The sequence below is a fragment of the Pipistrellus hanaki genome, assembly GCF_964339955.1.
Source record: "Pipistrellus hanaki genome assembly, chromosome: 15".
Taxonomy (NCBI): domain Eukaryota; kingdom Metazoa; phylum Chordata; class Mammalia; order Chiroptera; family Vespertilionidae; genus Pipistrellus; species Pipistrellus hanaki.
Window position 1 is genome coordinate 35,968,454 of NC_140517.1, and position 23,408 is coordinate 35,991,861.

General features: G+C 40.6%; 1 protein-coding gene across 1 annotated transcript in view; it reads right to left on the reverse strand.

The window, feature by feature from the left end:
- Nucleotides 1-1,299: 1,299 nt before the first annotated feature.
- Nucleotides 1,300-23,408, reverse strand: part of ZNF420 (zinc finger protein 420) — a 29,979-nt gene continuing 7,870 nt past the window's right edge. The window contains exon 2 of the mRNA XM_084860839.1: nt 1,300-5,528. Within this exon, the coding sequence (XP_084716965.1) occupies nt 3,614-5,452 (1,839 nt within the window). The 5' untranslated portion in view covers nt 5,453-5,528 and the 3' untranslated portion in view covers nt 1,300-3,613. The remainder of the gene's footprint in view (nt 5,529-23,408) is intronic.

Consider the following 23,408-nt stretch of genomic DNA (forward strand, 5'->3'; position numbering starts at 1 on the left):
CTCCATCATATTTACCATATATCTAGAATCCAACCACTTCTCACCATTGTTGCTACTCTGGTCTGAGCCACTATCATCATTTATCTGAATTAATGCCATAACCTCTATTCATAGCCCTTACACTTTAAAATTTTTAAACACAATAGCAATATGTCAGATCATGTCCTCTGCTCAAAATATAAAATTACATACAAGGTATAGTCATTATCTTTCTGACCTTCTTTAACAATCACCCATCAGCACAAACCTGTACAATATCTCCACTGGTGTTCCTCAAACACACCAGCAATGTAAGGGCCTTTGCTCTTTTTCCTCAGCCTGGAATGCCCTTCCCTTAGATAATGATTTACTCCTTCACCCCTTCAAATCGTGACTCAAATACTTCCTTCTCCATGGTTTACCCTGATGATTCTATTTCATATAGAAGCCTAAGTTATACCCCCCTTACAGTCCTTTTGAAAATTTCACCCTATAACACGTTATGTTTTAACATATTCTCAATGTATTATTCTATCTTCTCCTACTAGAATTGCTCACTGGTATATACCAAATACTTAAAAAGAGTAGTTGAAATATTAAGTACTTAATAAATAAGAACATTGGGAGAGCATTTTAAATTATTTTTTCTTTTGCTAACAGATTCACTACATTTACAAGGATTAGCAATGGTCTCATTTCTTGTTTAGGCTGCCACTTTAAATCATTGTAACTGGCTTCAGTTAAAGAGTTTGGCATTTTGAATCCCACAAGGATCAAAGTTCTAAAATTTACTATCAACCTGGATTGAGCACCTACCTCTCTCAACAAAGTAATATTGTTTTCAATCTCTGAAAGCACCCTCGGTATCTTACTCTCCATTAAATTTCTTTCACAGGACATTACCAAATGCAGAAAGCATATGATACCCACATTCTGAATTGGTCCTATTATTTTCCCTAACATTAAAATCTTAATTGGTACAAAATATGTCTTGCGAGATAAAGTGGGAGTCTGACCAAATGTTTTGGACATAAAAACAATCTTCAGTTTTCTTTCTGAGACAGGTAGATCATCATTCTTCACAGACCTAAAGCAGTGCCACATTTGAAATTTCCTTAGCCACGTGACTCCACATCCAGATATAAAATTTTATATCCTTAATAATTTTGTCAACAAGAAAATAACAATAGCATCAATAAGTAAGTTTATTTTCATTTCTATATAAAGAAGTACAAAAACCAGGAAGACCAAAGTTATGGCTATTATATAAAATCAGCAGAGGTGTATATTTTGTTTTTTCTGATCCACCATCCTTAACACCCATTCTCAAAGTTCCCATAAAACTGCCAGGGCTGGGAGAAAAACATGGTGGCTGGCAGGACAGAGCTGAGAGAGAGGAAGTGAATGAGGGTATGAAAAAAGAGTGTGTGGTTGTGCGTGGGAGAGGTGTGAGTGAGTGAGGGAAAGTTAAATCTCGCAGGAGCAGCAGGGGCTGGCAGACAGCCTCTCCTTGAAAAGGAGACACTACCACCACTGTGGGCACTCCCAGGATGACGGGATTCCAGCACGCAGCCCACGCCATCTTGAGCAGAGAACAGCCTTTTTTAGAAACTCATAACACCACCAACAAGACAGGCCTTGGAACTGCCCTGCAACCCAGCACCTACTCCAGCCAATTTCCTGCTACCCCAGCTACATACCCGTGGACCCTGGGACCTCCACCTCCAAATATACACTTTCGGCAGCTCAAGACACCCATGAAAAACACACATGGTGTCAAAACAAGCCAGAGGAAAATCATTTGGGCAAAAAGTGAAAAAGGATCCCAAGTCAAATTTATAGAAAATATTCCTTTATTAACTTTTGGTCAAGAATATGTTTGTATATTTTCAGAAAACAACTCCGAGACCATGTGGATTCCTGCAACAGAGAGGAATTGACAGGACTGCTCCAGCCATGAAGAGAAGAGAAACAGTCCAGAGATGAACTGACAATGCTTTGCCATACTAGCAGACAGCGGCTGTGCGACGCTGAAGGATGCCCAGGACCAAACCAGAGATGGTCAGACCTGCATCACCACCATTTTTCCACCATCCAGAACTGAAATATCATTGCTGCCATGTACACAAAAGGATCTGTTTGACATTGAAATTGGGACCCAAAAGAACTGTTGGCCCAGAAAGAAACTCACTGCAGACTGATTCATTTGCCTCTCAGAGTAACCATTTACACTTGTCTCATTTTCTGTTCTAAGTGTGTTTCTTATATCACATGATCTCACGCATCTAGGAAAATAATGAACAACATAAACTGATGAACAAAAACAGACCTGGAGACAGGGAAGCATTGATCATACTGTCAAACCTCAGAGGGAAGGTAGGGAGGGGTGGGGGAAAGATCAACCAAAGGATTTGTATGCATGCATATAAGCCTAACCAGTGGTCATGGACAACAGGGGAGTGGGGACATATGTGGAGAGGGGTTTGGGATGAAAATGGGGGGATGGGGGCAATTATGTGATACCATAATCAATAAAAAAAATAAAACCTGTCAGTGTTGCAGATTAAATGTCCATATTGTAGACAGAGGGGAAATAGGGGGGTATAGGGGAGAGAAAAGTTAAATGTACTAATCATACAAAATATCTTTTTCACTTTGATCAGCAAGGGAAGCAGTTACTAAAAAATGGAAATGGATATTAGGCAGAAAAAACAGCAGTCTCTAACATAGACTCATTTTTTCATTGCAAAATAGTCTGTAATGTCAGTTTTTATTTTAAGGTTAATAAAAAGAACTGTAAACCCAAGTTTTTCAAAAGTTCCCAGTAGAAAGATTTATTATGATTATCCATTTCTAAATAATATTCTTGAATTGTGGTCAGAAATAGTAGAAAATATGAGTTTTTGGACTTTGTTACAATTCACTTAAAACCTCGTCAACAATCCACTCATTAAACCTACAGTATGTGTGTGTGTGTGTGTGTGTGTGTGTTTAATACAGTATGAATTTCCTCTTGTAGCATATTGGATGAACTCTAAATAAAAGTTTGCTCACATTTATTATAGCATATAGTGCTCCCCATTCAAATAATGAGGGTGAAGTGTTAAGTGGACTATTTCTAAATATTCATTATACTCATAAAGTGTCCTCCTCTCATGCAAATTATCTAACACTATAATAACAGCTAATATTTGTGCTATGCTATGTTCAAGGCACTGTTCTAAAAGCTTTACATGTAACAGCTCACATAATACTTTGATAAGAAAGGTATTATTAGAATTTGATAAGGAAGGTATTATTAGATTTTCTTACAAATGATTAAAGGTTATCATATCAAATGTCACAAAGGAAAGCAACTGATAGAGTCAAAATAATGTTTAAAAAGACATGCAATGGCTGAAGGCCTTCCGATATTTACTACATTACTGTTGATTAAAATTCACTAAAATTTAATCAGTTTCTGGTAATAAATTTTTCTACATGGATTACATTATCACTATCTTTCCCCAAATAAAATCATTGATGCAGAGTTTTATGAGGCAAGTGTACTCCCATATTCACATTTTAAGAATTCTTTGATTGTAATGGATTAGAGATCATTGAAGTCTCTATTAATCACAAAAATTCAAATAATTCATATATAAACTTGTGAGCTATAAACCAAGTCTGTCCCACATTCTTTATATTTAAAAGATTTCTCACTGATATGAATTCTCTTATGTTGAGTTAGTTGTGAACCACGAGTAAAGGTCTTCCCACATTCCTTACATTGATATGGTTTCTCACCAGTATGAATTCTCTGATGTCGAGAAAGGTGTGAGCTCTGAGTAAAGGCTTTCCTACATTCTTTGCATTCATAGGGCTTCTCACCAGTATGGATTCTTTGATGTAGAGTAAGTTGAGAACCATGACTAAAGGCTTTCCCACATTCCTTGCATTCATAGGGTTTTTCTCCAGTGTGAATTCGCTGATGTTGAGTAAGTTGTGAACCACGAATAAAGGCCTTCCCACATTCCTTACACTGATAAGGTTTCTCACCTGTATGAATTCTCTGATGCTGTATAAGTAGTAAGCCACGAGCAAAGGCCTTTCCACACTCATTACATACATAAGGCTTCTCACCAGTATGAAGTCTCTGATGTTGAGAAAGATGTGAACTCTGAGTAAAGGCCATTCTACATTCTTTACATTCATAAGGTTTCTCACCAGTATGAATTCTCTGATGTTGAGTAAGCTGTGAACCACGAATAAAAGACTTCCCACATTCCTTACATTCATAGGGTTTCTCACCAGTGTGAATTCTCTCATGTTGAGTAAGTTCTGAGCCACGACTAAAGGTCTTTCCACATTCTTTGCATTCATAGGGTTTTTCACCAGTATGAATCCTCTGGTGCCGAGTAAGTAGTGAGCCTCTATTAAAAGCTTTTCCACATTCATTACATTGATAGGGTTTCTCACCAGTATGAATCCTCTGATGTTGAGTAAGTTGTGAACCATGATTAAAGGTCTTCCCACATTCCTTACATTCATAGGGCTTCTCATTGGTATGAATTCTCTGGTGTTGAGTAAGTTGTGAACCACGAATAAAGGCCTTCCCACACTGTTCACATTTATAGGGTTTTTCACCAGTATGAATCCTCTGATGTTGCATAAGTAATGAGCCACGAATAAAGGCCTTCCCACATTCTTTACATCCATATGGCTTTTCCCCATTATGAATTTTCTGATGTTGAGAAAGCTGTGAGCCACAAATAAAAGCTTTCCCACATTCTTTACATTCATAGGGTTTTTCACCAGAATGGATTCTCTTATGTAGAATAAGTTGTGAAAGCTGAGTAAAGACCTTTCCACATTCTTTACATTCATAGAGTTTCTCGCCAGTATGAAGTCTCTGGTGCAGTTTAAGTTGTGAGTTCTGAGTAAAGGCCTTCCCACATTCTTTACATTCATAAGGTTTTTCTCCAGTATGGACTTTTTGATGTCGGGTTAGTTGTGAACTACGAATAAAAGCTTTTCCACATTGTTCACATTTATATGGTTTTTCACCAGTATGAATTCTGTAATGTAAAATCAGTTGTGAGCTCTGAGTAAAGGCCTTCCCACATTCCTTGCATGCATAAGGCTTCTCACCAGTATGAAGTCTCTGATGAAGAATGAGCTGTGAATCACGACTAAAGGCCTTCAAACATTGCTTACATTCATAGGGTTTTTCACCAGTATGAATACTTTGATGTTGAGTTAGGTGTGAGGCTCGTCTAAAGGTCTTCCCACATTCCTTACATTTATAGGGCTTTTCTGAATTACATGAGGGATATTGAGATAAGTAAGTATGCTGATTGAAAATAGACATTTTTTCATATATAATCTTTCCTTGCCTGAAATGTTCCTTCTGATTTTCCAATGTGCCTCTGGCTTCCAAATAATCTCTAGAAATAGACTTCTTAAGATCATAGTTTTGAAGCCAGTCATTCATTTTCCATTGAAATAATTCTGTTTTACAAGTTTCTTCTTTTGGAGGTAAGTAGTTATTTGCACATTTGATGACAAATCTGAAAAATTAAAAAAATAATAATTTTGGTTTTCATTTTAAAAGAAGTAGAATTTCAATAGCAAAAAAGACTACATAGTAAAATATACAGTATATCACTACGTGAAAAAAGCATGTCCCTAAGACTACATATTTTAATTATATTTACATGACATCCTAGAAAACATAAAACTTTAGGGATGGAAAATATGCCAAGTTTCCATAGGCTGGTGAGGGGTGAGGGGTTGACAACAAAGGGAAAGCATTAAAGAATTTATGAGTGTAATGGCTCTGTTGTTTACTATGACTGCGACAGTGGATACACTTTATATGTAGATGGTATATCAGATTTCCTGAAGAACAGCAATAAATGTTGAATAAAATATGAAAAACAACCTAAAATACCCCAACCTTTGAGAAAAATAAAAAAGATCCACAGTTGCCACATTAACTTTCTTCAACTGCCTACCTAAAATTATCTTTTTTTAAAAACCTAAGAGACAAGGCTTTGGACCAAAAGTAGGTCAGAGATTAGAAACAAATTTCACAATATTGGAACCAGCCAAAGCCTGCAGTTCACATGAATGAAAAAATAATAATACTCTGGCATCAAAAGAAAATCACAAGAAAAATCAATACATAGTCTTGGCATTTTAAGAAATTAGATTTTTACTATGAGACAAGGAGTCATTGAAAGATTAAAAGATTCAGAATGACAAGTTCTGACATCTCTTTAAAAAGGAATCATTCTGTTTTTGTTTTTTTGTTTTTGTTTTCAAATTAAAAAATAACAGATAATAAGAAAGTACAAAGGCTTGGTGAGAGAAGTTAGAAAGCTATAACAATCATCCACGTGGCTCAGACAAGATGATTTTGGAGAAAAGTGTGGATCATTGGATTCTGAATACACTTTGAAGATATAATGAAGATTTTATGATGGACTGAAGATATAATATGGCAAAGAGAAGGAAAGTAAGTATTTCACCTCAGCATCTGAAGCAATGAAAGTGCCATTTACAGAGAAGTTTTCCCTGTAACAGGAGCAGATTTGGAAATTTAGTTTTGAACTATTTAATATCATAATAATGTGGAATAAACAGGTATATGCATATGTATATGTTCTGAGGAAATATTTGGATTATAAATGTAAATTTGGGAGTATCAGCAAATAGATGGCATTTCCTTTAAAAAAAAAAAAAAATTCTTGTTAATCCTAACCTAAGGTATGTTTTCCATTGCTTTTCAGAAAAAGTAAAAGGGAGGGAGGGAGAAGGTAGAAAGTGAGAGAGACAGAAATATCAACATGAAAGAGATACATAGACTGATTGCCTTCAGCATATGCCCTGACTGGGAGTGGGGTGCAAACCCCCAACCCAGGAACATGCCCTTGACTGGGAATCAAACTTACAACCCTTTAATGTACGGGCCAACATTCTAACCCACTAAAACAACACTGGACAGGGCAACAAATAGATAACATTTAAAGCTATGGGATTTAATGAAGTTGAGGCTTTGAATACATAAAAGAAAGGAAGCGAAGGGAAGTCTGAGGATTGAACCCTGAGGCATTTCAACATTTAGTGATTATGTAGTTAAAAAAACAAAACAAAACAGCAAATGAGACAAAGAAGGAGCAGCCAATGAGAAAGGAGAAAAAGCAGGAAAGGGAGAAATTCCAGAAGTCAGGTAAACAAGTGTTCTGATTTTGAGGAATGATCAAATGTGTCAAATAGTGAGAGAGGATGTACACGGTGGTCTCTAATTTAACAAAGAATTTAACAATATGGAGGTTACTAGTGATCTTCACAAGAGAGTTTTTTGTGGAGTAATTAATGGGAGCAAGTTCTAATGGAAGAATTAAACATAGGGAACATGGAAAAAGCACTTGAAAGGTTTTGTTATAAAGATTAGCAAAGAGGAGTGATATCAGCATCATAGCTAGTGAGCAGACTCCTTGGTTAATCCCCTTAAGTTTACAAGTCAGACAGTTATAATTTTACAAAGGATTCCCTACTAAACAAAGAAGCAAGCCTGAAAGATACACAAATCAGTACCTCTGAAGATGGGTATATTGGAATTAGAAGGTGAGGTGGAATGGAAAAAAGAACAGGAACAGTGGACACAGATGCAGTTTGGCACCCACCACAATTCCAGTGAGTGTGGTACAGTGGAGATGTCAGGCTGTGGCTCTCACACTATGGCCTGGAACACAGAGAAACAAAAGCACCCTCAGGAAAAAAAGACATCTCCTGTCTCTCCCCTGTTCCCCTCCCTGCATTACCACAGAAACCAGGAGAGGTGGTTGAGAAGTTTAAATAGCACAGTGGTGCCAACAGGGTAATAGTTATTGTTGGTAAAGGGACAGAGCCACAAAATCAAAAACTTGCCTCCCTTGCTCCACCCATCCATGGCAGAGCCTGAAAGAGAAAATTAATAAACCACAAACAATAAAGGGGTGCCAACAGCCATTGCTGGCAGAGAAATAGAGTCCTTATTTGTGTACTCACCTTTCTTGCCCAAACAATCCTGGAAAAGACTGCTACAGACAGTGAGACACCTCCAAAAACACAGTAGGGACAATGGCCATTATAAAAGAGGAAGTAGTGCTATGAGCTCACAAAACCATTTCTTTACCATCCCCCACATTCCTCCGCCACAGTGGTGGCCCTGTAATTGAAGCAAACCTGTCAAAGAGGGGACACCCACCATCCTAGTGGATGCTCAGTATTTTCAGTAACCAAAGTGATTGTTACTCCAATGTAATCCCAAAGGCACAAAGAGAGTAGATGGATAGAGAACAAAAATCTATGCTAGAATACCATCTACTAGAAAACAAAAGAAGTACCTTACTTATCAACCTGCTGAAATGTACAGAGTAAAACAATATCTAAACAAGGAAAGAGTTCACTACCACAAATGTGCAGGCAGAGAAACAATCTATTAAGCACACTGAACAAAATGTAACATGGGAGCCAAAAAACAAGTCTTCAGAAGTCAAAGTCAAAGTCATGGAAGGCTGTGATTTAATAACAGAGAATTCAAGAATGCAGGTATGGGATCTTGAGATGGCTGTCTACAGGAAGGCACACTGCAAAATGGTGTATGAGTGAGATAACAGACTGTGTGATTGCACAGAGAGTGTTTATTTGTGAGCTGAGGATTGCCAGACGGGGTTCCCCTACTGGGCAGCCTCCACTGCTGCTGAAATCCCTACTGGAGCAAACAGCTCTGACGTGAAGACTGCATCATCTTCAAAGGGAGAGTGGATAATATCAGAAGTCTAAAAATCCCAGGAATCTATAACAACACCCAGGGAACAGCTGCGAACCCAAGAACACCAGACCCCAAGCAACGCGAATACATGGACTCGAAGAAGCTCTGCACCTTCTCATGGAAAGGTCAGATTTTGCCTAGGAAAAGGTGAGGTTTATGATTCAGGCAGAAGAGTGACCCTTGCACAATAGGAGATAGAGGACTTGAGGAAGTCTGCGCCCAAAAAAAATCCATGGCCATTGGGGCTAGCGTGATCCGCGAGTGTGGAAGGGGATTCATAGGGCTGCTAACAGAAGGGAATTCTAGAAAGCAACCCATAGCTGAACTGGACACAAAAGAGCATTCAAAAAAGTTTAAGAGTGTGCCAATAGCTTAGAGCCAGGGGGGAAAAAGACTACACAAACTTGCACACAATGCAGATGGTAAGTCTCCCACTGACTCTGGCTCTTTTTTCATTTTCTTTTTTCTCTTTAAATCCTTGCTTTTGATTACTAAGCCTAGAACATAGGATCCCAATTGGGGACACTCTAAGAGACAGCAGGGGAAAGTTGTTTTTGTGGAACGTGGGGAATAACGATCAGAGAACCAGTTCTAGGGCAGTCCATTCCCCCAAACCAGTATTAAGTGTGACAGGGAAAACAAAATCTAAGCATTAGCTAGAGAGGCCCAGAGGTCAATCCAGAAACACTGCCTCTCGGGTTAAATCACAAATTGACTCTTGTGTAAACACAAATAAAGGATTATAACAAACAAAGAAATACTGCCTACTTGAAAATCAGGACTGGCTTACAACACTGAGGAGCAGTGGAACACAGAGAACTAAATACTGTCCTGAGTAGGAAACAGTCATTCCAAACAGAATAGAGGAGGAAGTGAATGACCTCAGTACTGAACACTTTTACTTTTATTTTCATCTTTTACTTAAGAAATTGTGGGGGGTTTTTCCCCTCACTTGATTTTGCCTTTCTAATTATTAGATTTTATTTTTAATCGGTATTATTACAACTACTATTTTACATTTTTTTTAAGTGTCATTATATTTTCTCTTTATTTTATTTTGGGATTCGGGTTCTACATTCTATTTTCATCTTTCTTCTAGCATCATTTTAGTCTATCTCAACTTTACCTTTATGCCAACATTCTCTTACTCGCTTTTCACCTTTTGTTGTCCTGTTTTTCTTACCCTATTCTTGCTTTATATTTTCCCTATTCCTTCTTTTACTCCCTATAAAAATTCATCCTACTTATATATCTAATTTACAATCCCCTGCTCTAAGCCCATACACACTTCTCTTTTTTCTTTTTTTACTATCCAAATTGTTTTCTCTTTGTCCTTTTCTTGTTCTTTGCTCAATTGTTGATTATATTGGTTTTTTATGCTTTTTTGTGAGATTATCTCTTTATGTTTTTATTTTATTTTTGTTTATTTTTTGCTTCTGTTTTCCCTCACCTTGCTTGATATTGTTGTTTGTAGTTTGCATTCATTTCAAGATACCTTGTTTCCCCGAAAATAAAACATCCTCCAAAAATAAGACCTACTTACAGGTTTCCTTCTGAGTGAAATATAAGGCATCCCCCCGAAAATAAGGCCCCCCCGTAGACTCTGTCTCAGAATAAAAATTAATTTACCGTAAACTGGTCACTAGGGCCGCCCCGACTGGCGTCTAGCAGCCAGTGACATTACACACAGTCCTGATGTCACGGCTGAGTGGAGGCAGAGCGGAGGTCAGAGTGAGGGGTGAGCGGGGGGGGGGGGGGGGGGGGGAGGGGGGAGAGAGGAGACTTTCTCAGATGCATGTAGAAGAACAGGATTAGAGCGGACGGAACGCGGCGAAGGTGGTGAGTGCTGGTCTGTCTCTGGTTGCACTACCTGATGTTCGTGGCCGCCCTCATGATGACTGAAGGTTCTCAGTCAGTGGCAGACCCTGCTCCAGCCTAGATCCAGGCACCAGCAAGCCCAGTGACAGCCCCCAGGCATGCCCAGGAGGTAAATGTCTGATAAAGGGGTAGGGGGGATGTCTGGTGAAGGTGTTCAGTGGCACAGGGGTGGGAGGAGGGGAATCACTTAAAATGACACAGGAGGATCAGAGGGGGCAATCAAAATGACACAAGAGGATCAAAAGGGGTTACTAAAATGGTAATCCTCCCTCTGATTCTCCTGTGCCATTTTCAGTCTCTCCTCTAATCCCCCCTGTGTCATTTTAAGAGATCCCCCTCCCCCCACCTTGATACTCCAATTCCTTTTTTTATCCCTAGAAATGAGCGCAAAAAGAAAAAGCTACTCCATGGAGTACAAGAAAGGAATTGTGGAAGACTCTTGGGCCCAAAATCTTACTGCTTTCTGCAAAGAGATGTTGAGTATCCGATTGGTCCGAAAATGGGGAGCAGAATATGGTAACCTCATTGAACAAGTGGACAAGGGAAATGCTAAAAAGCCAGCCAGGGTATGTGGGAAGCTTTGTTTCTTCCATTGCCAGGGGCAACCTACTCTTTCCAGCTCTGACGATGCTGCCATTTCTGTTTGGATTTGTTTACCTTCTATAATTGAAACTTTGTAGCTTTGAGTGGAGGCTTAGTCCAGCAATGGCAGGCAGAAAGCTTGGCTTCCTCCATTGCCTGGGAAACCTAAGCCTCCCTCCTGCTCTCTGTGGCTATAGCCATCTTGGTTGGGTTTATTTGCATACTTGCTCTAATTGGCTGGTGGGCATGGATGGTGGGTGTAGTGAAGTGATTATTAATTTGCATATTACTTTTATTAGTTAAGATGCTCAACATCACTAGTTACTGTAGAGAGCTGCCTGAGAAGGCACATGGACATTCTTTTAATTCTTATCAGCTGAGCCCGAGGGCACTGGCAGAATTCTGTTATCAGTACTGATTTCTTATCTTTATCCATGTGCTTGGAATGAGGAACAAATAGGACCTTGACTTACCCAGCTCTTGATATGCTAAATCTTATACCAAAAGATGAGCTTACCCAGATCTTGATGAATAGGATCTGGCACACCTGAAACTACTTTTGACCTTAAAATCCCCTTTGGAAACCAATAAATATGCTGTGTTGTAGTGGTGAGTGTGACTGTCTCTCCATCAGAGAGATGGCGCCCACCTAGATCCCAGCTTATGAATCTATTTCTGCCTCTTGTCTCCTTTTTTCTCTAATTTCTTCATCCCCAGCTCCTCCACTCAGGAATCTGTTCTTTTCCGTGCAGGACACAGAAAACAGAGAAAATGCCCACCGCAAGTTACAAGAAAAATGCAAATCACAATCATAGATATCACTGTACACCTTTTATAAAGGCTATTATCAATAAGACAAGAAATAAGTAGAGTTGAAAAGAATTTTGAGAAAACAGAGCCATTGACATTCCAGTTGGGAATCCTTTATGAGTAATATGCAAATTAACCTTCATGCCCTCACAAAAGATGGCTTCCCCATGTGATCAAAGATGGCTGCCACAATCTGACTGCAAAGGGAGGGTAGTTGTGATCAGGCCAGAAGAGAGGGCAGTTGGGGGCAACCAGACCTGCAGGGAAGGGTAGTTAGGGGCGACCAAACTTGGAAGAGGACAGTTAGGGGTGACCATGCCAGCAGGAAAGCGTAGTTAGGGGGGACTGGGCCTGCAGGAGAGGGCAGTTAGGGGTGACCAGGCTGCCAGGCGAGGGCAGTTAGGGGTGACTGGGCCAGCAGGGAAGAGCAGTTGGGGGCAACCAGGCCTGCAGGGGAGGGTAGTTAGGGGTGACCAGACCAGTAGGGGAGGACAGGTGGGGGGATCAGGCCTGCAGGGGAGAGTACTTGGGGGTGATTGGTCCAGCAAGGGAGGGCACTTGGTGGCGAATGGTTAGGGGGTGATCAGGCTGGCAGGCAGGTGAGCAGTTGGGAGCCAGGAGTCCCGGATTGTGAGAAGAATGTCCAACTGCCGGTTTAGGCTCAATCCCTCTTCCCCCAAGGGGTCCCAGATTGGAGAGGATGCAGGTTTGGCTGAGGGACACTCCTCCATGCATGAATTTCATGCACTGGGCCTCTAGTATAAAGATATTATGGTGAAGGTACTACAGAAAACAGTATGGAATGCCTCATTAAACTAAGAATAGAGGTACCATATGACTCGCCAATCCTTATGAAAAACTCGAGAACACTTATTTGTCAAGATATATGTATTTCTAATTTCATGGCAGAATTATTTACAAAGGCCAATATATAGGGGGGAAAGTGTCCTTTGATGGGTGAATGGATAAAGATGTGGTACTTAGCTATAAGAAAAAATCATATATTGCTATTTGCAGCAACATGAATGCATCTTGAAAGTATTATGCCAAGTGAAATAAGTCAGATGGAAACGGGTAAGAACCATAATATTTCACTCCTATGTGGAATATAAAACAAAAAGCAACAAATAAAAAATAATAATAAATTCATATACACAGACTGCAGAATGATGGTTACCTGGGGAAAGGGAAGTAGGAGGAAGACAAAGAGTGTAAAGGGGGTCAAATATATGATGACTAAAAATAACTTGATCATAGTTCCTGAGCAAACAATAGAATATACATGTGTCATAAAGTTGTAAACCTAGAGACAGCTGGTTAAGATGGCAATAGGTAAACTATGCTCCCCTTCTCCCATGACAACATCAAATTATAACTAAACTAGAGGCCCGGTGGACAAAAATTTGTGCTCTCAGGGGAAATGAGCCAGTCCCTCAGCCTGGTCTGCACCCTCTAGCAGTCTGGGACCCCTTGGTGGATGTCTGACTGGTGGCTTAGGCCCGATCCCTTAGCATGGCAGTCAGACATCCCTCTGAGAGCCCAGGAGTCCTAGGGGCTGACTAACACCTTATTCAGACATCCTTAGCACTGCAGCAGAGGGAGAATAAGCTCCTGCCACTGCCGCTGCGCTGGCCAGCCATGAGCCAGCTTCTGTCTGAGCTGTGCTCCCCCTTGTGTGGAAGCACACTGACCACCAAGAGGAAGCCTCTGCAGTGAGTGTCTGTCCGCTGGTGGTCAGTGTGCATCATAATGACTAGTTGTTTCCAGTCATTCAGCCATTAGGGTCAATTTGCATATTATTCTTTTATTATATAAGATTATAGAAAAACCATCATTGAGAATCACCAGAAAATTAGTTGAACAGAATTCCTATAACTAGAAACATAAAGAAGAAGCCAAATACAGACTGATAGGAGGGATGGAGATGCAAAACAGGCAGGACCCATACCCATGGTGTGTCAATTAAAAAGCAGGAAGGATATCCCAGCTCTGAAGTTCCACCCTGAAGAGGAAGGAGTCCCAAGAATATACCTGGCTCCCTAGCCTAGGGAACCAGAGCAGGGAAGAGAAGTCCCCATAACATTTAGCTGTGAAGAATGGTGTGGATTGCATCAAAGAAAGACTGAGGACACAGGAGAACAAGGCAAAGTTCTAAAAGGGACTGTGCAAAGACTCACTCAGAGATTCACTAGATCTAAGGTCAAAAGCAGGGGTAGGAGCTGAAAAATCCCGAGACATACAGGAAGCAACAAAATTCACTAACTTCAGGGAGAGAGCTGGAGGGGTAGGGGTTGGGGCAATTCTCTCTGTTGATAAGTGCTAGCAGGCATCACTGTTTGTTTGTTGAGCTTTCCCCAAACCAACCAGCCCAGTGGGAGCCAAATTTATGCTTTCCATTAACCTACCTAAAATCATCCACACTGCCTAGGTGATTTCCAGAGACTCTGGCTTACCTAACTTTCTCTCCTGCCTGAGCCTCTTCAAGGGGTTCCTTCACATAAACAGCCTATCTTGGATCATGCTGCAAACTCTCCCAAAATCTCTAAAGTACACAAACCTTAAACAAGCAGCTGCTAACTTTGGCATATTTTATATTTCTTGTTTAGTAGCCCCAGGCTATGAGAAGCAGCAACTGGCCTAAACTTGCATTGTAATTCCCAACAGGTGGCCCCAAGCGTGTCATAAGCAATTGCCAGTCTTTACATGGACTGTAGGTTCAAATAAGCGGCCACCAATAAAACACAAATGGTGGCTGGGCTCAGCTCACATCATGGTTCCCACCAAATGATTTGAAGCCCAGCACAAGTGGTAGCTGCCTTTGGCCTTCACAGAAGTCTCTCCCAAAAGGCTCCAAATTCCACACATAGAAGCCTGCTTCAGACTATATCATAGCACCACCCAACCAGTTCCACAAAAACACACCTGAAAACAAATTTGGCTAGTACTAGAGCCCTAGTAAAGCAACTACCAGTACATGGGGTCTGCCACAACACAACAACCCTCAAATAGATGCCCAACAACAAGAGGGCACAAACAGCTCTCACAGTGGACACCCATGAAGTACCTGGCTCTGGCAAAAGGAAGACTACCACTGGGCCCCACAGGACACCATCTACATAAGGCCATTCTGTCAAGATGAGGAGACATAATAGATCCACCTAATACATAGAAACACACATATGGTTTCAGTCAAAATATGGATATAAAGGATCTTGTCCCAAATGAATTGAATAAGACAAAACTAAAAAAAAAAAAAAAAAAAAAAAAAAAAAAAAAAAATGAGACAAGCAAAGTATTAAATATGTAATTCAAAACAGGTTATAAGAACACTCAATTAAATTAAGAAAAGAATAGATGTACACAGGGAAGACTTCAACAAGGAAATAAAACATAAAGAAGGGGACAAAGTGGCTGGGTGGTTCAGTTGCTTGGAAGGTCATCCCATATACCAAAAGGTTGTGGGTCTGACCCCTTGTCAGGGCATATATGGGAGGCAACTGATTGATGTTTCTCTATCACATAAATGTTTCTCTACCTCTCTCATAAAAAAAAAATAATAAAAAAAAAATAATTAAAAAAAAATGTCCTCAGGCTGAAACCGGTTTGGCTCAGTGGTAGAGCGTCAGTCTGCGGACTGAAAAGTCCCAGGTTCGATTCCAGTCAAGGGCATGTACATTGGTTGCGGGCACATTTCCAGTAGAGGGTGTGCAAGAGGCAGCTGGTCGATGTTTCTCTCTCATGGACGTTTCTAGCTCTCTATCCCTCTCTCCTCCTCTCTGTAAAAAATCAATAAAATATATATATATATATATTTTTTTAAATGTCCTCAGGTGCAGATTAAAAGAAAGAAAACAAAAATTGAGAACATAGAAAAAAATAAGTCAGAAATAAAGAATGCAATAACTAAAATGAAGACTATAGTAGAAACTATCAATGGCTAAAGAGATGAAGCAAAGGATTAAATCATAAACTTTGAAGGCAAAGTAGTGGAAAACACACAATTGAAACAGCAAAAAGAAAAAGTAATTTTTAAAAATGAGAATAGTTTAAGAGACCTCTGGGACAACATAAAGTGCACCAACATCATAGGGGCACAATCAAGAGAAAACAGAAAGGGATTAAAAACTATTTGTAGAAATAATAACTGAAAACTTTCCCAACCTAGCTAATAAAACAGGCATATAACTCCAGAAAACATAGAGAGGCCTACACAAAATGAACCCAAAGAGGTCCACACCAAAACACGCCACAATTAAAATGTCAAAAGTACAAAGAGAGACTATAAAAAGTAGCAAGAGAAAAGCATTTAGTTGCCTACAAGAAAGCTCCCATATGACTGTCAGCTGGTTTCTCAACAAAAACTTTGCAAGCCAGAAGGAACTGGCAAGAAATATTCAAAGGGATGAAAAGCTTGGATCTACAACCAAGATCACTCTACCCAGCAAGGATATAATTTTAATCGAAGGAGAATAAGTTTCCCATACAAGAAAGAGCTAAAGGAGATCATCAACAGTAAACCAGCATTACAAGAAATGTTAGATATTTCTGTAAGAATAAAAGATTTAAAAACCTGACTAAGAAAATATAGAAAAGAAAAGAATTCTAACTGACAAAGTTAAAAACTTAGTAAAAATAGTATATCAACCAAGTACCAAGGTTAAAGGACAAAAATATTTCCATTTTTGTAATGTGTAACTACAACAATAAACAAAAGCATGCACATAAAACCATAAGCGAAAGAAATAAAAAATAATTACAAAAACAGAAAAAGGAGAGCAACAGTAAAAACTGTAGTGATTAGAGAGTATGTTCAAACTTAAGTGACCATCAACTTAAAATAGACTGTTATAAACATAGCTTGGTATATGTAAAACACATGGTAATTGAGAGAAAAACCAAGATGGCGGCATAGGTAAACACCTAACTACAGCCTCAAACAACAATTTCAATAAAATACAACTAAAATACAAAATGGACATTACCCAGAACTACAGGAAAGTCTACTGACTGAAAATTCTACATTGAGAAAGAAAGAGAAAACCAGAAGGAAAATCGGGGGAGCTATAAAAGCCTAAAGTACGGAGTTACGTTGCGCACGTGGAGAGGACGGAGTCGAGGGGAGGGCATGGCTGAGTGCTGGCTGACGTTCCCTAGCGGGAAGGAGATAAAAGCTCTGGACTGTGCTGAACCCCAGTTCCGACAGCACTGAAGCCCAGTTCTGGGCAAGACCCTGGGGACCCAGACACATAAAGAGGGAGTCTGGGCTGTAAGGCGGAACCTCAGGGGAGCGGCAAAAGGCAGACCTGGAGGCGTGCACATTACGCGCAGAGGACGAACTGTTGACTCTGCTGCTAGATTGCCCTAGTGGGAAGGAGACAAAAGCTCCAGACTGCTCTGAACCCCACTTCAAACACCACTTCCAAATGAACTGAACCCCAGTTCCAGGCTCATTAGGGGAGAGCCTAGACTGTTTGGTAGCGGGCGAAACTCGAGGGCACCTTTCTCTCAGAGGTGCTTGCAGCAAATACCGAAAGACAGCTAACTGCAGCCTCACACAACTGAGGAACACTGAGAATCAAGAGCCTCATAGGGCGTGGCTGGCAAAAGCCAAAGCTGTAGGCTCCACCCTGAAACTCCGCCCCATCCAAGCTGAACACAGAGACTTTTAAGGCTACCAACTCAGGGAAGCTGCGAAAATGCTGGGACAAGGAAACATCACAAACGAAAGAAATGGAGGACAAAAAGTGACCGGATATACAGTTCAAAACCATGCTTATAAGGTTTTTCAAGAATTTCCTAGAAAAGGCCAATAAAATAAACGAGACCTATGAGGATATGAAAAGGGATTGACTAGAAATAATAAGGGATCAACTAGAAATAAAGAATACATTGTCTGAAATTAAAAAAATATATATTATATCGAGTACTAAAAACAGAATGGAAGATCGCAAGAATCAAGTCAAAGATTTGGAACACAAAGAGCCAGAAGACACTCTCCGCAGAAGCAAGAAGACAAGAGAATCCAGAAAGTTGAAGATAATGTAAGAAACCTCTGGGACAACTTCAAGCAAACAAACATCAGAATTATGGGATCCCAGAAGATGAGAGAGAGCAAGATACCAAAACATACTGAAAGAAATAGTGACACCTGGTGAAAGAATTAGACCTACAAGTCCAGGAAATGCACAGAACCCCAAACAAAAGGAATCCAAAGAGGACCACACCAAGACACATCAGAATTAAAATTCCAAGAGCAAAAGACACAGAGAGAGTATTAAAAGCAGCAAGAGAAAAGCAGGCAGTTACCTATAAAGGAGCACCCATACGATTGTCAGCTGATTTCTCAACAGAAACCATGCAGGCCAGACGGGAATGGCAAGAAATATTCAAGGTGATGAATAGCAAAAACCTATAGCCAAAATTACTCTACCCAGCAAAGCTATCACTCAGAATTGAAGGCCAGATAAAGAACTTCACAAATAAAAATAAAAATAAAAAAGCTAAAGGAGTTCATCACAGCCAAATCAGAATTATATGAATTGCTGAAGGGGGTTCTTTAGGAAGAGGAAGAAGATAAAGATAAAAATTATGAACAACAAATACGTAACTATCAACAAGTGAATCTAAAAACCAAGGGAATTTAAAAATCTGATGAACAATATTAACTGTTGAATATAATAGAATCAGAGGTATGGAAGGGGAGTGGACTGACGATTCTCAGGGAAAAGGGGAATGGGGGGTGTGGAAAGAGACTGAACATAAACTGTGCACCTATGGATGAGGACAATGGGGGGGGGTGGGGAAAGGACAGAGTGTGGGGTGGGAACCTGATGGAGGGGAGCAATGGAGGTGGGGGGAATGAGGAACATTTATAATAATATGAACAATAAAGATTTATTTTTTTAAAAAAACACACATGGTAACAATAAACCAAAAATCTGTGAGATATAGAAAAAATAGAGTAAGAAATCCTACCTAATAAAAGAGTAATATGCAAATTAACCACAACTATGCTACACCCACAAGCCACACCCACCAGCCAATCAGAGCAAGTATGCAAATTACCCCAACCAAAATGGCTGCAGCCACAGACAGCAGTTGAGAGGCTTGGGTATAACCAGCAATAGAGAAAGCCAAGCTTTCCACACACCCTGGCTGGCCTAGGCCTCCACTCAAGGATACAAAGTTTCAATTATAAAAGATAAATTAAAAAAAAATGGCAGCAGCCACGGAGCTGGAGAGAACAGGTTAGGGTTTCTCCCGGCAATGGAGGAAGCCAAGCTTTCCACGTTCCCTGGCCAGCCTAGGCCTCCACTCAAGGATACAAAGTTCCAATCATAGAAGGAAAACAAATCCAAACAGAAATGGCTGCAGTCATGGAGTAAGCAGGAGGCTTGGTTCCGCTCCAGGCTACAATGTTTCAATTGTAGAAAGTAAGTAAATTCCAGATACTAGTGCCTCTGCTTGGGTTGCCAGGGGGCGTGACTGGCTTGCAAACCACCACATGCCCCTCACCTAGGCCACCCCACACCCCAAGATAACCCCCACCATGATCTGGGACACCCTTCAGGGAAAACAAGCTGACCACCCCTCCCTCCCCCCAATACACCAGGCCTCTATCCTATCTAATAAAAGAGTAATATGCAGATTGACAATCACTCCAACACACAAGATGTCTGCCCCCATGTGGTCAAAGATGCTACCCCTATGCAGAACGAGATGGTCACCAGGGGAGGGCAGTAGGGGGGACAAGGCCTGCAAGGGAGGGCAGCTGAGAGGGACCAGATCAGCAAAAGAGGGCAGTTGGAGGGAATAAACCCTGCTGGGGAGGGCAGTTAAGGGTGCCAGGCTGGCAGAGGGAAGTTGGGGAAAAACAGGCTGGCAGGGGGCAGTTAGACATAAATCAGGCTGGCATGGGAGGGGTTAGAGGGTGATCAGGCTGGCAGGCAGAAGCGGTTAGGGGGAATCAGAAAGGCAGGCAGGCGAGCAGTTGGTATCCAGCAGTCCTGGATTGTGAGAGGATCCCTCAAGGGGTCCAAGATTGGAGAGGGTGCAGGCTGGGCTGAGGGACACCAGCACACCTCTTGCACAAATTTCGTGCACTGGGCCTCTAGTATAAATATAACACTATAGAACTTTATCAACATACAAGAGAAGAAAGCAAGAGAAAAGAAAGACATACAATATAATCAGAATACAATTTTAAAATTGTAATAATTACATACCTATTGATAACTACTTTAGATGTAAATGGAGTTATATTCCAGTCAAAATCTAGGGTGGCTTGATGGTTTAAAAACAAAAAAAAAAGGATTCCCAGACCCATGAATGGAGCGTCGTGTGGGCCCGCTGCGGTTGGCCCAACAGGAAATCTCCATCAAAGAAAAGAAAAAAATCCTCAGAGAAACCAAGATTGTGACATAGGTCAACACCTATACTGCTGCCTTGCACAACAATTTCAAAACTGCAACTGGAAGAGAGAGAGGAAATCGTCAAGAACCACTGGAAAGCTGGCTGAGTGGAAATTCTACAATCAGAAGAAAAGAGAAAAGGACGCTGAGACTCAGAAGAGCTGTGAAGGACAGAGGTGCGGAGACCCACGCACGCAGAAAGGGCAGGCAGCTGAATACACAATTGGCTTACTGCCTGCCCTCTCTGCTGCGCACAGAGAGGGTGGGCAGCAAGCACGCAGCTACCTTTCTTATTCAGGGGGAAACAAAACCTCACAACTGCACTGAAATCCCATTCCGGGTGAGACTTTGGGTACCAAGACTCATTCAGAGAGAAACTGTTTGGCAGTGGGTGAAACTCAAGAACAGCCTTCTTTCAGAGGTGCATGCAGCTATTGTGTAGGGCAGCGTTTTTCAACCGCTGTTCCACGGCACATGTTGCCTGGTGTGCCGTAGGTGCAGACAAGACAAGAATTTTATAATTTTTCACTATTTTGTTTACTTAATATTTCATAATAAAGTAATTATAAAATACTTTCTTTGTGTTTATTTGATTCCTATTCAAGAGAATTACTTTATATATAGTCAATATAGGCATAGAGTTAAATTTTTTAACATTTTCTAATGGTGGTGTGCCTCATGATTTTTTTCATGAAACAAGTGTGCCTTTGCCCAAAAAAGGTTGAAAAACACTGGTGTAGGGGACACTGAGACACAGGAGCCTCTTGGGGTGGGGCTAACAGGAAACTAATGCTGTCTGCTCCACCCTGAGACTCTGCCCCATCCAAGCTGACTACGGAAGCTCTCCCAGTGGAGACACAGCAGATCCTCACAGCCAATTGGCCTACAGGTCAACTCCCCCCCAGTGATACTAACAACAATATAGGCTTAACTACAACAAGACTGCACACACAGCCCACAAAGGGGCACACCAAGAGTGTCACCTCAAGTAACTGGGGAGGCTGAGCTACTGGCCCTACTGGTACACCTAGCACACAAAGCCACTCTGTCAACTCAGGAAAGCAGCTAAAATGTGGAGACAAAGGAAGGAAAATGAGGAAAGCAAACTACCAGATATAGAGTTCAAACCCACTGTTAAGGTTTTTCAAGAATTTCCTAGAAAAGGCTGATAAATTTAACGAGACCCTTGAGGATATGAAAAAGAATCAACTAGAAATTAAGCATACACTGAGTGAAATAAAAAATATTATACAGAAACCTCAAATCAGACCTGAAGATCACAAGGATCAAGCCAAAGATTTGAAATACAAAGAAGCAAAAAACATTCCTCCAGAAAATCAAAATGAAAAAAGAATCCAAAAAGTTGAAGACAATGTAAGGAGCCCCTGGGACAACTTCAAGCGTACCAACATCAGAATTATGGGGGTCTCAGAAGAAGACAGAAAGCAAGATACCAAAAACCTATTCTAAGAAATAGTAACAGAAAACTTCCCTCACCTGATGAAAGAAGTAGACTTATTAAGTCCAGCAGTGCACAGAACCCCCCAAAAAAAGGAATCCAAAGAGGACCACACCAAGACACATCATAATTAAAATGCCAAGAGCAAAAGACAAAGAGAAAATATTAAAAGCAGCAAAAGAAAGACAGTTAGTTACTTACAAGAGAGGATCCATACGATTGTCAGCTGATTCCTCAAAACAAACTATGCAGGCCAGACGGAAATGGCAAGAAATATTCCAAGTCATAAATAACAAGAAACTACAAACAAGAGTACGCTACCCCACAAAGTTATCATTCAGAATGGAAGGTCAGATAAAGAGCGTCACAGATAAGAAAAAGCTAAAGGAGTTCATCACCACCAAACCAGGATTATATGAAATGCTGAAAGGTATTCTTTAAGAAGAGGAAGAAGAAAAAAAGTAAAGATAAAAATTATGAACAACAAATACATATCTATCAACAAGTGAATCTAAAAACCAAGGGAATAAAAAATCTGATGAACAGTATTAACTGGTGAATATAATAGAATCAGGGGTATAGAGAGGGAGTGGACTGACAATTCTCAGGGAAAAGGGGAGTGGGAGTGCAGGAAGAGATTGGACAAAAAGCATAGATCTATGGATAAGGACAGTGGTGGGGGGAGGTAACGGCAGAAGGTGGGGTAGGAACCTGTTGGAATGGAGCTATGGGGGGAAAAGAGGAACAACTGTAATAATATGAACAATAAAGATTTATGTAATACAGCTTGAAAAAAACAACACATGTAGTAATTTATTCTACAAGAGACACAAAACAAATCAAAACACACACAGACTATAAGTAAATGAATGGAAAAAAAAAATGCAAATGAAATGAAAGACAGAGAGAAACCAAGATGGCAGCACAGGTAAACGCCAAACTGCAGCCTCACACAACAATTTCAAAAAATATATCTAAAATACAAAATGGACATTATCCAGAACTACAGGAAAGTTGACTGACTGGAAATTCTACAACTAGAAGGAAAGAGAAAACCAGAAGGAAAATCAGAGGAGCTGTAGAAGCCTAAGGTATGGAGATATAGTGTGTGCATGGGAAGAGGAGGGAACTGGAGAGGAGGGGCGGCTGAGAACCTGGCTGGCATTCCCTAGCAGGAAGGAGATAAAAGCTCCAAACTGCTCTTAACCCCACTCCCAACTGCACTGAACCACAGTTCTGGGCTCATTGGTGGAGAGACTAGACTGTCCAGTAGTGAGCAAAACTCAGGAACCTCATAGGGCGGGGCTGACGGGAAGCCAAGGCTGTAGGCTCCACCCTCAAACTCCGCCCCATCCAAGCTGAGCACAGAGACTTTTACAATTTTCCAAGTCTAATCTCCTGGAATAGACACAGCTGATCCTCACAGCTATTTGGCCTGGAGGTCAGTTCCTCCCAGGGATACCAACAAAATCAAGACTTAACTACAAAA